The sequence below is a fragment of the Centroberyx affinis genome, unplaced genomic scaffold (genome assembly GCF_046629955.1).
Source record: "Centroberyx affinis isolate AG114_WGS23_722 - 3 ecotype Tasmania unplaced genomic scaffold, CSIRO-AGI_Caff_v1 ptg001099l_1, whole genome shotgun sequence".
Classification (NCBI taxonomy): Eukaryota; Metazoa; Chordata; class Actinopteri; order Beryciformes; family Berycidae; genus Centroberyx; species Centroberyx affinis.
Genome location: NW_027279643.1, coordinates 199389 through 213882, shown reverse-complemented (window position 1 = coordinate 213882; position 14494 = coordinate 199389). Strand labels below are relative to the sequence as shown.

The 14494-nt window shown below is 36.3% G+C and overlaps 1 protein-coding gene across 2 annotated transcripts; it reads right to left on the bottom strand.

The window, feature by feature from the left end:
* Positions 1-1670: 1670 nt before the first annotated feature.
* LOC139647696 (CD48 antigen-like) lies at positions 1671-6356 on the bottom strand. 2 transcript variants are annotated; one of them, XM_071523646.1, is made up of 4 exons: positions 6250-6356; positions 3501-3800; positions 2412-2693; positions 1671-2306 (listed from the first exon to the last, which is right to left on the bottom strand). In XM_071523646.1, exons 1-4 carry the CDS (start codon positions 6287-6289, stop codon positions 2077-2079), a joined length of 852 nt encoding a protein of 283 aa, XP_071379747.1. In that variant the 5' UTR covers positions 6290-6356; the 3' UTR covers positions 1671-2076. The 2 variants fall into 2 exon arrangements, with proteins under 2 accessions (XP_071379747.1, XP_071379748.1); XM_071523647.1 differs by having other exon boundaries at positions 2194-2693.
* Between the last annotated feature and the right edge of the window lie 8138 nt (positions 6357-14494).

Here is a 14494-nt window from a genome sequence, read left to right as displayed (position 1 = left end):
CCACAGAGAAGGGTTTGACCTCAGTTTCACACACATCCTGCATCAGAAAGTTGTCGAAATAGTTTTATCATACTTCAGTTTAGTAATAGTTTTAACAATAGCATATCAATGTTTAACTTTGCAATGATAATGACCATTTTGGAATAAAAAACCTGCTAAAGTCTGAATATTCGTCAACATTCACAGTAAAGAAGAAAGTTGTCATGAGGTCAATATTTGCCTAAATCTGTGTTGCTGAAAAACTACAGGGAACAGTTACAATGTTCTGTATGTATCTACTAAAAATAACTGCTATGAAGTATGAATCATGATAAATTAATATCAACCATTGATATTAATTTCTTCAGTTGAAAGTTAACCTACTATCAAAACAAGTGCAGACTTGAGCTGTTGTGAGTGCACAGGTAGACATGTTTGGACAGGTTTGGAGTGTTGAAGCAGATTGATGAGAGCTTTGTTAACTGATTCATCTATAGTAGACTTAAGCAGCTTCTACTTCTGATAACTGACACTTGCATGAACAAATTCTTTTGAAGAAGAAGGTACAAAACAAGCAAGAAGTCCATGAAAAGTATGTCTTTGAGTCAGCCAAATGTAGGAAGCAACCAGAGCCAGTATAGGTGGAGCATGACACCATTCAGAAAAACCTTTACAGACCAATAACTGGCCTAAAGCTTGACTGTTGCTTGCTGAAGTGTCTTTGAGCAAGACACTAAAGTTCTACCTGCTCCAGTGGAGTTCCACTTGGCTGCCTGTGCACTCTGACCCCTCTGGTGAAAGATTCAATTATAAATGCCACAGACTGGCAGTATTTCTGTATTTATTTATTCTCACATAGTTGAGGAAGGACATCAGAGAAAGATGAATCTGTGCCACAAAGAAGCAAAAATCTTTTTTCTCCTCTTGTGTAAAAGCTGCCTATCATGGCTCTGACTGAATAAAGGTGTAATCCATAAAAGAGGACACAAGGGGGAGCTGCTGCCAACTGACTTACAGATCAATAAGGTGTTGGGGAGCCACCAGCCATCAAAACAGCTTCAGTGTAGAAGCTGAAAACAAACCACCACCTTAACTAGGGCAGGAGTAACACTGAAAACAAGCTCCGACTCCTCATTTCTTTATTCTGCTGGTTCCTTTCAATTATTTTTTGTATTCTGACCATAGTTTTTTTCATAGGAGCCATACTGACATGTTTCTGCCTCATTTTGGTGGCCTTCCTCAGAACTTGTCCTCAAGAACAATGTTTTGTGGAACACAAGCAGTGACACACACTACCTTCTGTGTAGGAGGTGTCAGTACAGTAAAGCCTCTAGAGGGCAGTAAAGTTGACCAGAATCACATGCAGGGTAATATATAATATATGCAGGGTGATGTTTTTATAACTTGTACTTAACTGATTAAAGTTAATGACACAATCACAAACAATAATGAAATGTTTCATTTCATAGGGTTGAGGGTTGACTTCAAAAACAGAGAACTAGGAAAATATTAAAATGTTGCAAATGTTTTTTCTATTGAACTGTTGAAATCGATATCTTCATTATTATTCATTTTTGACTATGCCTTTGTTAAAAGTTACAGTAATGGGGGTCTCACTCAATCAAAATCAAATCAAATTTTATTTTGTAACATTTCATACAACAATGTAACCAAAAGTGCTTTACCAACATGATTACAAACAGTTCAGGGCCATGAAAAAGAAAGACAGTGACAGAAAGAGGATACAGAACCTCATAAATATAATAAAAAAAAAGTATAATGTATACATTAAAAAAAGTATTTAAAGTTTCTCACTGGACAGCGAGGATATTTTTAAGTAACTTTTTATTTTATGACAGACAAAATGTCCTCAGCTCTCCAGCCTTCATCAGTGTCTGTGGATAAGAAGTCCACTTCTGTCTTACAGCTGTATGCTCAGTTCAGTCAATTCATATTCATATCAGTACATGTTGACAGTGTAGCAGATCCCAGGCCAGTATACAGTATGCTGTCAGAAGTAGCTGTAAACAACTAAACCTCTGATCAGAAAACAAAGCTTCCTTATGCAGACACATTTCGTACCATAAGGTTTTTATTTCAGGTTGTTATCAACGATTCATTAAAACATTTTTTTTTGTAAACAGGATATGTATAAAAGCTATGTGTGAAGTAAAGTACTGTGTTATATTCATGTGATGATAAATACCTGCCTTGCAACTGTCTGTCGCTCTTTCTCTTTCTCTCAAAATATATTCCAGTGATGAAAATGATACTTAGAAACACAACCATGGGAAATAGGAATAGCCAGGATTCACTGTTATTCTCACCTGTCAGAAAGATTTACAATGATCAGCAAAATACAAAACATTATGTGTCATAAGCCTTTGGAAACATAAGAGTTTAGTTAAAAACAGTGATGTGATTTGCCTTACTTGTCTCGTCTGTATTGTTTTCCTCACTGCAGAATGTCTTAATGTTGACTGGAAGTGTCTTTTCATCAGCAGCAGGGTTGGCAGCCACACATCTATAAGAGGAGTTGAAGTCTTGCTTGTCTACAGTGAGAGGCAGAGAGGGACCAGTGCTGGTCTGGTTCAGTATCTCCTCTCCTTTGATCCAGTACAGTGTGGTCTCATGAGCCTTCTCCACAGAACACACCAAGGTGCAGCTGTCAGCGCTCACTCTGGATCTGTTCACACCAGGTGTTGGTGCAGCTTCTGGGAGGAATTTGATGCAGATTCAAAAGAAAGAATTAGAGAGAACCATTAGCAAATACACATTATATCATAAAACATACATATACAAACATATACAAACATATACAAATTGCCAGCTCATCCTTAACAGAAGACGTTCATTCATGAGTGTCTAAATTTTATAATGCAATACTAAGATTGTTTTATAATATGACCTCTATTCTTTGTGTGTGTGTGTGTGTGTGTGTGTGTGTGTGCGTATGTATGTATATGTGTATCTATATGTATCTGTATGAATGTTTGTACTTAAGTGTTTGTATATTTGTGTGTATGTATGTATCGTATATTTATTCTCTGTAGTATCTTTTCATGTGTATTTATTTTTAGTCTGTGTCTCATAACTCGAAGTGAGTGGTCCTCAACCTTTTTTTATTGTGGTAATGTGTTTGTTGCTCTGTTTGATCTGTACGCTGAGGAGTGACGCATAAATAAAATTATATCTCTCTATCTATCTATCTATCTATCTATCTATCTCTCTACATACATAGAAGCACTGCTTATATGACAATGAGATTTTGTTCATTTGCATATGAAAATAATTATGGTATGATCAAATTTGCAGCTAACGTGTGAAGATGCAGAGTCTCAATAAGGTTCAATTTTCACAATATTACTTTTACTTTTCATAGTGTAATATAGAGGAATGAAGTGTCTTTCTCTTTTTTGATGTTGAAAATCATGGTACAGTTACCACAGAATAAATATTTAGAAACAAATGTGACTTACTGTACGCTATGAAAAAAATATTTAGAAATGAATGTGACTTACCATACACAGAGAGTCGATATGATGTAGGAACACTTCCTCCTTTAGGATCAATTATATAAATCCCTGAGTCATCTCTCTGTAGCCCTGTGATTGTAAAGAGTCCAGCGTTGTTGTTCCAGAGAAGTCTGTCTCTGAAACTTTCCTCCCATATCTGGCTTTCTCTTTTATTCACCATAGCAATAACTACTGCTCCATGTGAAAGAAATCCAGACTCTACAACAGGGTCAGGTAGAGTGATGGATCCTCCCTCAGTGCATGTCAGGTTCTTCTTTACTTTCTGTGTAGCAGCTGAGCTCATTACTGTAAAATAATGAGTGATACAACAGTCAGTACAAGGTCAAAACCATTGATGAGAACATGTGAAATCCAGAAGAGATCAGCATGACACCATTTAAGACAGATACTCCTCAATTTGATCATTTTCATGATATTCCTCTGCATTAGAGCAGTTCAGCCAAAGTCAGAAGCCACATAACCAAGAAAGACTACTGTGATGTTATTGAGATGTACAACCTGGAGCTGATCCATTGACAATGAATGGTAAACAACAAACTCTCATAGAAAGAAGAAAATATACCCATATCTGCAGAAAATCCCCTGTGGTGTGTTAACTGTCTTGTTTTCTTGCTTCTTCACTATATTTTCAGTTGAGTTGTGCAGTTATTCATTGGTGGTGCATCACAGATTTGGGGGTGTGGCTAAATCTTCTCACTCATTTCTATAGGAACCAGCAGTGACTGTTCATTAATGGAAGCTATTGGGTATTGATTATCAGCACAAACTATCAGCTATCTGCAGCTTTAATCCAACAAAATTGGTATCAGTATCAGCCTTAAAAAATAAATATTGTCTGAACCCTATTAGATCAAGAGAAAAATATATATTTATAAGTATGTTAGAGGCAGCTGGAGCTGGTTCCATGGGGGTTGAACTGGCTGAACAAAATTTGAGAGTCATTTTTGAATCTGCTCTGAATTATGAGAATTAGGTTCAAAGGTTTCTTCAGTCTTGTCTTTACCGGTTGAGAAATCTTTGAGATTTTTTGCCAGCAGGCACATAAAACAGCATTGTGTTTATACACAGCTATACTTATACACATATAAATGACAAATATGGTAAACTTTTTCAATACACAGGATATGATATCAATATCCCCTTCCATTCATATAGAGGCCCAATTAACAGAATGATATTCTACCACAGTGATTCTCAACCTTTTTCATATCAAGGACCCTATAGTCCACATTAGGGCCACAGACCCCCATTTGATGAGATTTTGTCTCTTGAATCCAAATCTGAGAATATATTTATTGTTAGATATGATTTTGTCCAGAATTCCATGACTATCTGTATTGTAGGTAGAGAGATAACAGTGAAACTATGATCAAAACAGTCATTCCTCTACATTCTCTAATTGTGTTCACTTCTTGTAAATGAAATAATGTTTAACAATTCATCAATTTGCTGGGGACCTCTGGAACCCCCTCAAGGACCCCTGGTGGTCCCCGGACACCACATTGAGAACCACTGTACTACCATGAAAAATGAGTACCATAGAAAGCAGGCTATACCGTCATGAATCTTCATCACCATCAGACAGGATGTTTTTTTTTTCTATTTTTTTTCCTGCTGAATTGTAGAGCTTTTGCTGCTGTGACGACCTAATTTTCCCACAGGGATCAATGAAGTTTCATCTCATCTTAAAACTCTCCTCAGTCTCTTGTCTTCACTTGGTCAGACTTCTCTGTTGACTTTAATAAAGATGTTAAGTCTGCTTTGAATGGTTCATGCCACTAAATTTCAGAGCTTCAGTAAGTTTGTTGTTCAAAGACACTTTGATCTATACTGAACCTTCTCTGCTCTTCTCTACAGTCAGAAATTAGACAGAAGAGTTTGTCCCACTTGTAAATCTGTGATGTCAGACAGCGTACAAACCACTGAGAAAGAGTTTGGTAAAAAAAAAAAAGAAAAAAGGTGAGTATGAGAACAGCAATAGTGCTCTGTTGTTCCACTCATATTTAAATATGACAGTCCCAGTCTTTATCTACCTGCCACAGCAGTTCATTCAAATTCATATTATATGTAGATGAAACATTTTCCTTATTAATCCTTTAGAGAACAAGGGCTCTCTTCGAAACATATGAAAATGTGCATTAATGCCCAATATATGAAACATTGATTGTTATAAGTTCTATTAAAATATCTGATTATTACTTACTACTTGCAATTTCAGCATGAGATGGTTTTGTGCTTTGTTTTTTCAGTCAGTTCTATCAAAATTAATTTTCTTACCTTTACTACCACAAGTTTTTGTGCCTTTTTTCCTCTTTTGTAATCTTTCAAACTTTTTGTTAGTCAGTCAAATTTAATAATAAGCTGAAATAACCCTAACTATACATGCAGATGTGTTTAAAAATGACATCTGATATTATGTGATATTATCAGTACAATGTCTGTGTGCCATTTTTCAACACATCTGTATGAGTTTAGTTTACAAAACAATCTGGGTTAAATATTTTTAAAGAGAGCAAGTGAAACCTTTGTAAGACAAGAAGTCAGCAAATAAATAAGGGACATAGTATGATTAAACAGCACAATAATACAACACATTCATTTAAAAACAGCCTCTAAAATATATAAGAATTTAAAACAGACTATTTCTGATCATGCCAGAACAGCATGCTCTATAAGCCACAATCAAGTGAAGAATAAACAGCAGTTACATCAGTTATGCAGTTAAAAAAGTTACCTATGAAAAAGATGAAAATCTTCATCTCCTGCAGCTCCATGGTCCATCACAGAGTTTGGTCTTGTCAGGTATTCAGGCTGCTGGAGATCGACAAAGAGGAAGTGTTGTAGTTACAGCAAATAACAGGAAGCTCTCGTCTCATCACTGATACCAGGCTCTATGTAGAGAGGAAGTCCTCCAGTGTGTTTTACCCTCAGTTCTGACTCCTATGAAGAAGAAAAGTCCTCATTTTATCCTCACAATGAATTCCGAAAAGATCAGAAAAAGTTCGTCTCATGTACAGTTTGGGAAATAGTGCAGAGTTGAGAAAATTGAGAATTCTTCATTGTTTAAGTAGAGATGTTTCTAAATCAGAACAGCATGCATCATTCTGCCTTCTCAATCTGTATCGTTCCCCACTGGAATATTTTGATATGTTGGTGTTGCAACGAACTAGATAAGGGAGGAGACTGGAGAATCCATTATTAGCAATCATAATATTAATGATAATAATAATAATAATAATAATAAGTATAGACGGTCAAAAGATGGGTGCCCAAGCAAATAGCGCTGCCTATTGATCAAATGCCGTTACATTCTGCATGGTACATGCTGCCAGATCTTGTTGGACCATTCTGCAAAGATGATGTGGGCAAACAGACAAATGTTGATCTCTTGTGCAGTTTCTCTGTTTGACTGTTTATCATGCTATATGCTTCCTGTCCCACTTTAGCATAATCGGACAGATTGCTATTCTAGCCATCTCTCCGACCACAACATGCGTCAAAGCTTAGAGACTGCATCCACCCCCTAAAACCACTTTGTTCACTTGTGTTTCTATGGAAACAGATACCTGGACCACAGAGAAGGGTTTGACTTCAGTTTTACACACATCCTGCATCAGAAAGTTGTCAAAATAGTTTTAACACACTTTAGTGTATTAATAGTTTTAACAATAGCATATCAATGTTTAACTTTGCAATGATAATGACCATTTTGGAATAAAAAACCTTCTAAAGTCTGAATATTCGTCAACATTCACAATACAGAAGAAAGTTGTCATGAGGTCAATATTTGCCTAAATCTGTGTTGCTGAAAAACTACAGGGAACAGTTACAATGTTCTGAATGTATCTACTAAAAATAACTGCTATGAAGTATGAATCATGATAAATTAATATCAACCATTGATATTAATTTCTTCAGTTGAAAGTTGACCTACTAGTGCAAACTTGAGCTGTTGTGAGTGCACAGGTAGACATGTTTGGACAGGTTTGGAGTGTTGAAGCAGATTGATGAGAGCTTTGTTAACTGATTCATCTATAGTAGACTTAAGCAGCTTCTACTTCTGATAACTGACACTTGCATGAACAAATTCTTTTGAAGAAGAAGGTACAAAACAAGCAAGAAGTCCATGAAAAGTATGTCTTTGAGTCAGCCAAATGTAGGAAGCAACCAGAGCCAGTATAGGTGGAGCATGACACCATTCAGAAAAACCTTTACAGACCAATAACTGGCCTAAAGCTTGACTGTTGCGTGCTGAAGTGTCTTTGAGCAAGACACTAAAGTTCTACCTGCTCCAGTGGAGTTCCACTTGGCTGCCTGTGCACTCTGACCCCTCTGGTGAAAGATTCAATTATAAATGCCACAGACTGGCACTATTTCTGTATTTATTTATTCTCACATAGTTGAGGAAGGACATCAGAGAAAGATGAATCTGTGCCACAAAGAAGCAAAAATCTTTTTTCTCCTCTTGTGTAAAAGCTGCCTGTCATGGCTCTGACTGAATAAAGGTGTGATCCATAAAAGAGGACACAAGGGGGAGCTGCTGCCAACTGACTTACAGATCAATAAGGTGTTGGGGAGCCACCAGCCATCAAAACAGCTTCAGTGTAGAAGCTGAAAACAAACCACCACCTTAACTAGGGCAGGAGTAACACTGAAAACAAGCTCCGACTCCTCATTTCTTTATTCTGCTGATTCCTTTCAATTATTTTTTGTATTCTGACCATAATTTTTTTCATAGGAGCCATACTGACATGTTTCTGCCTCATTTTGGTGGCCTTCCTCAGAACTTGTCCTCAAGAACAATGTTTTGTGGAACACAAGCAGTGACACACACTACCTTCTGTGTAGGAGGTGTCAGTACAGTAAAGCCTCTAGAGGGCAGTAAAATTGACCAGAATCACATGCAGGGTAATATCTAATATATGCAGGGTGATGTTTTTATAACTTGTACTTAACTGATTAAATTTAATGACACAATCACAAACAATAATGAAATGTTTCATTTCATAGGGTTGAGGGTTGACTTCAAAAACAGAGAACTAGGAAAATGTTAAAATGTTGCAAATGTTTTTTCTATTGAACTGTTGAAATCGATATCTTCATTATTATTCATTTTTGACTATGACTTTGTGAAAAGTGACAGTAATGGGGGTCTCACTCAATCAAAATCAAATCAAATTTTATTTTGTAACATTTCATACAACAATGTAACCAAAAGTGCTTTACCAACATGATTACAAACAGTTCAGGGCCATGAAAAAGAAAGACAGCGACAGAAAGAGGATACAGAACCTCATAAATATAATTTAAAAAAAGTATAATGTATACATAAAAAAAAGTATTTAAAGTTTCTCACTGGACAGCGAGGATATTTTTAAGTAACTTTTTATTTTATGACAGACAAAATGTCCTCAGCTCTCCAGCCTTCATCAGTGTCTGTGGATAAGAAGTCCACTTCTGTCTTACAGCTGTATGCTCAGTTCAGTCAATTCATATTCATATCAGTACATGTTGACAGTGTAGCAGATCCCAGGCCAGTATACAGTATGCTGTCAGAAGTAGCTGTAAACAACTAAACCTCTGATCAGAAAACAAAGCTTCCTTATGCAGACACATTTCGTACCATAAGGTTTTTATTTCAGGTTGTTATCAACGATTCATTAAAACATTTTTTTGTGTAAACAGGATATGTATAAAAGCTATGTGTGAAGTAAAGCACTGTGTTATATTCATGTGATGATAAATACCTGCCTTGCAACTGTCTGTCGCTCTTTCTCTTTCTCTCAAAATATATTCCAGTGATGAAAATGACACTTAGAAACACAACCATGGGAAATAGGAATAGCCAGGATTCACTGTTATTCTCACCTGTCAGAAAGATTTACAATGATCAGCAAAATACAAAACATTATGTGTCATAAGCCTTTGGAAACATAAGAGTTTAGTTAAAAACAGTGATGTGATTTGCCTTACTTGTCTCGTCTGTATTGTTTTCCTCACTGCAGAATGTCTTAACGTTGACTGGAAGTGTCTTTTCATCAGCAGCAGGGTTGGCAGCCACACATCTATAAGAGGAGTTGAAGTCTTGCTTGTCTACAGTGAGAGGCAGAGAGGGACCAGTGCTGGTCTGGTTCAGTATCTCCTCTCCTTTGATCCAGTACAGTGTGGTCTCATGAGCCTTCTCCACAGAACACACCAAGGTGCAGCTGTCAGCGCTCACTCTGGATCTGTTCACACCAGGCCTTGGTGCAGCTTCTGGGAGGAATTTGATGCAGATTCAAAAGAAAGAATAGACAGGGAGAACCATTAGCAAATATACATTATATCATAAAACATACATATACAAACATATACAAACATATACAAATTGCCAGCTCATCCTTAACAGAAGACGTTCATTCATGAGTGTCTAAATTTTATAATGCAATACTAAGATTGTTTTATAATATGACCACTATTCGTTGTGTGTGTGTGTGTGTGTGTGTGTGTGTGTGTGTGTGTGTGTGTGTGCATATGTATGTATATGTGTATCTATATGTATCTGTATGAATGTATGTACTTAACTGTGTGTATATTTGTGTGTATGTATGTATCGTATATTTATTCTCTGTAGTATCTTTTTATGTGTATTTATTTTTAGTCTGTGTCTCATAACTCGAAGTGAGTGGTCCTCAACCTTTTTTTATTGTGGTAACGTGTTTGTTGCTCTGTTTGATCTGTACGCTGAGGAGTGACACATAAATAAAAGTATATCTACGGTATCTATCTATCTATCTATCTATCTATCTATCTATCTATCTATTTATCTAGATATCTCTCTACATACATAGAATCACTGCTTATATGACAATGAGATTTTGTTGTCTTACGATAAGAAAAAGATTAAATTATATATCACTGTATGACAGCAGTCCATGTTCTCTCGTCATGTGACATCATCAACACTCATTTGTATATGAAAAAGATTATGGTATGATAAAATTTGCAGGAAACGTGTGAAGATGCAGAGTCTCAATAAAGTTCAATTTTCACAATATTACTTTTACTTTTCATAGTGTAGTATAGAGGAATGAAATGTCTTTCTCTTTTTTGATGTTGAAAATCATGGTACAGTTACCACAGAATAAATATTTAGAAACAAATGTGACTTACTGTACACTGTGAATAAAATATTTAGAAATGAACGTGACTTACCATACACAGAGAGTTGATATGATGTAGGAACTAGTTCTAGTTATTCATTAGATATCGCTCAATAAAAAACAGAGTTGATCTGATAAAATGACAAAGTTCCATAGCATAGAGGCAAGAAATGTCTTTCTTTTATTTGCTCTGGCTCTTGGCTTGTGAAGACCAAGGTGCCATTGCCACAGAAAACAAAATCCTCCAAAAAATGTAGGAACTTGTATTATAAGTTATTACCAGCAGAAGCAAATGTAACTTACCATACACAGAGAGTTGATATGATGTAACAACACCTTCTTTAGGATCAATTGTATAAATCCCTGAGTCATCTCTCTGTAGTCCTGTGATTGTAAAGAGCCCAGTGTTGTTGTCCCAGAGAACTCTGTCTCTGAAACTTTCCTTCCATATCTGGCTTCTCCTGTCAGTCACAAAAGCAATAAACTTTCCTCCATATAAAAGAAATCCAAACTCCACAACAGGGTCAGGTAGAGTGATGGATCCTCCCTCAGTGCATGTCAGGTTCTTCTTTACGTCCTCAGTAGCAGCTGAGCTCATTACTGTAAAACAATGAGTGATACAACAGTCAATACAAGGTCAAAACCATTGATGAGAACATGTGAAATCCAGAAGAGATCAGCATGACACCATTTAAGACAGATACTCCTCAATTTGATCATTTTCATGATATTCCTCTGCATTAGAGCAGTTCAGCCAAAGCCAGAAGCCACATAACCAAGAAAGACTACTGTGATGTTATTGAGATGTACAAGCTGGAGCTGGTCCATTGACAATGAATGGTAAACAACAGACTCTCATAGAAAGAAGAAAATATACCCATATCTGCAGAAAATCCCCTGTGGTGTGTTAACTGTCTTGTTTTCTTGCTTCTTCACTATATTTTCAGTTGAGTTGTGCAGTTATTCATTGGTGGTGCATCACAGTTTTGGGGGCGTGGCTAAACCTTCTCACTCATTTCTATAGGAACCAGCAGTGACTGTTCACTAATGGCAGCTATTGGCAGCTATTGGATATTGATTATCAGCACAAACTATCAGCTATCTGCATCTTTAATCCAAGGATATTGGTATCAGTATCAGCCTTAAAAAATACATATTGTCTGAACCCTATTAGATCAAGATTTAAGTCTTAATGTCAAGTTTGTTCTAATTAATATTAGATTGTTAGACATTAAGTGTTGAATATATATACTGTACTGTATGTATATGTATATTGTTGGATGGGACTGTAAACTTTAGAGGCAGCTGGAGCTGGTTCCAGGGGGTTGAAATGGCTGAACAAATTTTTTGGGACATTTTTGAATCTGCTCTTATTTATGAGAATGAGGTTCAAAGGTTTCTTCAGTCTTGTCTTTATCAGTGGAGAAATCTTTGACATTTTCTGCCAGCAGGTACATAAAACAACATTGTGTTTATACACAGCTATACTTATACACATATCAATGACAAATATGGTAACATTTTTCAATACACAGGATATGATATCAATATCCCCTTCCATTCATATAGAGGCCCAATTAACAGGAGGATATTCTACCACAGTGATTCTCAACCTTTTTCATATCAAGGACCCTATAGCCTATAGTCCACATTAGGGCCACAGACCCCCATTTGATGAGATTTTGTCTCTTGAATCCAAATCTGAGAATATATTTATTGTTAGATATAATTTTGTCCAGAATTCCATGACTATCTGTATTGTAGGTAGAGAGATAACAGTGAAACTATGATCAAAACAGTCATTCCTCTACATTCTCTAATTGTGTTCACTTCTTGTAAATGAAATAATGTTTAACAATTCATCAATTTGCTGGGGACCTCTGGAACCCCCTCAAGGACCCCTGGTGGTCCCCGGACACCACATTGAGAACCACTGTACTACCATGAAAAATGAGTACCATAGAAAGCAGGCTATACCGTCATGAATCTTCATCACCATCAGACAGGATGTTTTTTTTTCTATTTTTTTTTCCTGCTGAATTGTAGAGCTTTTGCTGCTGTGACGACCTCATTTTCCCACAGGGATCAATCAAGTTTCATCTCATCTTAAAACTCTCCTCAGTCTCTTGTCTTCACTTGGTCAGACTTCTCTGTTGACTTTAATAAAGATGTTAAGTCTGCTTTGAATGGTTGATGCCACTAAATTTCAGAGCTTCAGTAAGTTTGTTGTTCAAAGACACTTTGATCTATACTGAACCTTCTCTGCTGTTCTCTACAGTCAGAAATTAGACAGAAGAGTTTGTCTCACTTGTAAATGTGTAATGTCTGGCAGCGTACAACACATTTGGTAAAGGTGGAAAAGGTAAGTATGAGAACAACAATAATGCTCTGTTGTTCCACTCATATTTAAATATGACAGTCCCAGTCTTTATCTACCTGCCACAGCAGTTCCTTGAAATTCATATTATATGTAGATGAAACATTTTCCTTATTAATCCTTTAGAGAACAAGGGCTCTCTTCGAAACATATGAAAATGTGCATTAATGCCCAATATATGAAACATTGATTGTTATAAGTTCTATTAAAATATCTGATTATTACTTACTACTTGCAATTTCAGCATGAGATGGTTTTGTGCTTTGTTTTTTCAGTCAGTTCTATCAAAATTATTTTCTTACCTTTACTACCAAAGTTTTTGTGCCTTTTTTCCTCTTTTGTAATCTTTCAAACTTTTTGTTAGTCAGTCAAATTAATAATAAGCTGAAATAACCCTAACTATACATGCAGATGTGTTTAAAAATGGCATCTGATATTATGTGAAATTATCAGTACAATGACTGTGTGCCATATTTCAACACATCTGTATGAGTTTAGTTTACAAAAGATTCTGGGTTAAATCTTTTTAAAGAGAGCAAGTGAAACCTTTGTAAGACAAGAAGTGAGCAAATAATAAGGGACATAATTAATAATTAAACAGCACAATAACACAACACATTCATTTAAAAACAGCCTCTAAAATATAGAAGAATTTTAAAACAGACAATTTCTGATCACGCCAGACAGCATGCGCTATAAGCCACAATCAAGTGAAGAAATAAACAGCAGTTACATCCGTTATGCAGTTAAAAAGTTACCTATGAAAAAGATGAAAATCTTCATCTCCTGCAGCTCCATGGTCCATCACAGAGTTTGGTCTTGTCAGGTATTCAGGCTGCTGGAGATCGACAAAGAGGAAGTGTTGTAGTTACAGCAAATAACAGGAAGCTCTCGTCTCATCACTGATACCAGGCTCCATGCAGAGAGGAAGTCCTCCAGTGTGTTTTACCCTCAGTTCTGACTCCTATGAAGAAGAAAAGTCTTCATTTTATCCTCACAATGAATTCCATCAAGATCAGAAAAAGTTCTCTCATGTACAGTTTTGAGAAATAGTGCAGAGTTGAGAAACTAGTGAATTCTTCATTGTTTTGAGTAGAGATGTTTCTGAATCAAACAGCATGCATCATTCTGCCGTCTCAATCTGTATCATTCCCCACTGGAATATTTTGATATCTTGGTGTTGCAACGAACCAGATAAGGGAGGAGACTGGAGAATCCATTATTAGTAATCATAATATTAATGATAATAATAATCATAGACGGGCAATAGACAGGGTTCAAGCGAATAGCGCTGCCTATTTATCAAATGCCGTTACATTCTGCATGGTACATGCTGACAGATCTTGTTGGACCATTCTGCAAAGATGATGTGGGCAAACAGACAAATGTTGATCTCTTGTGCAGTTTCTCTGTTTGGCTGTTTGTCATGCTATATGCTTCCTGTCCCACTTTAGCATAAT

Coding starts and splice junctions, on each gene's coding strand:
- LOC139647696 (XM_071523646.1), bottom strand. CDS start 6,289: ATGGAGCTGCAGGAGATGAAGATTTTCATCTTTTTCATAG. Junction 3,801..6,249: donor GATTTTCATCTTTTTCATAG/GTAACTTTTTTA, acceptor ATTATTTTACAG/TAATGAGCTCAGCTGCTACA. Junction 2,694..3,500: donor ATATCGACTCTCTGTGTATG/GTAAGTCACATT, acceptor AATTCCTCCCAG/AAGCTGCACCAACACCTGGT.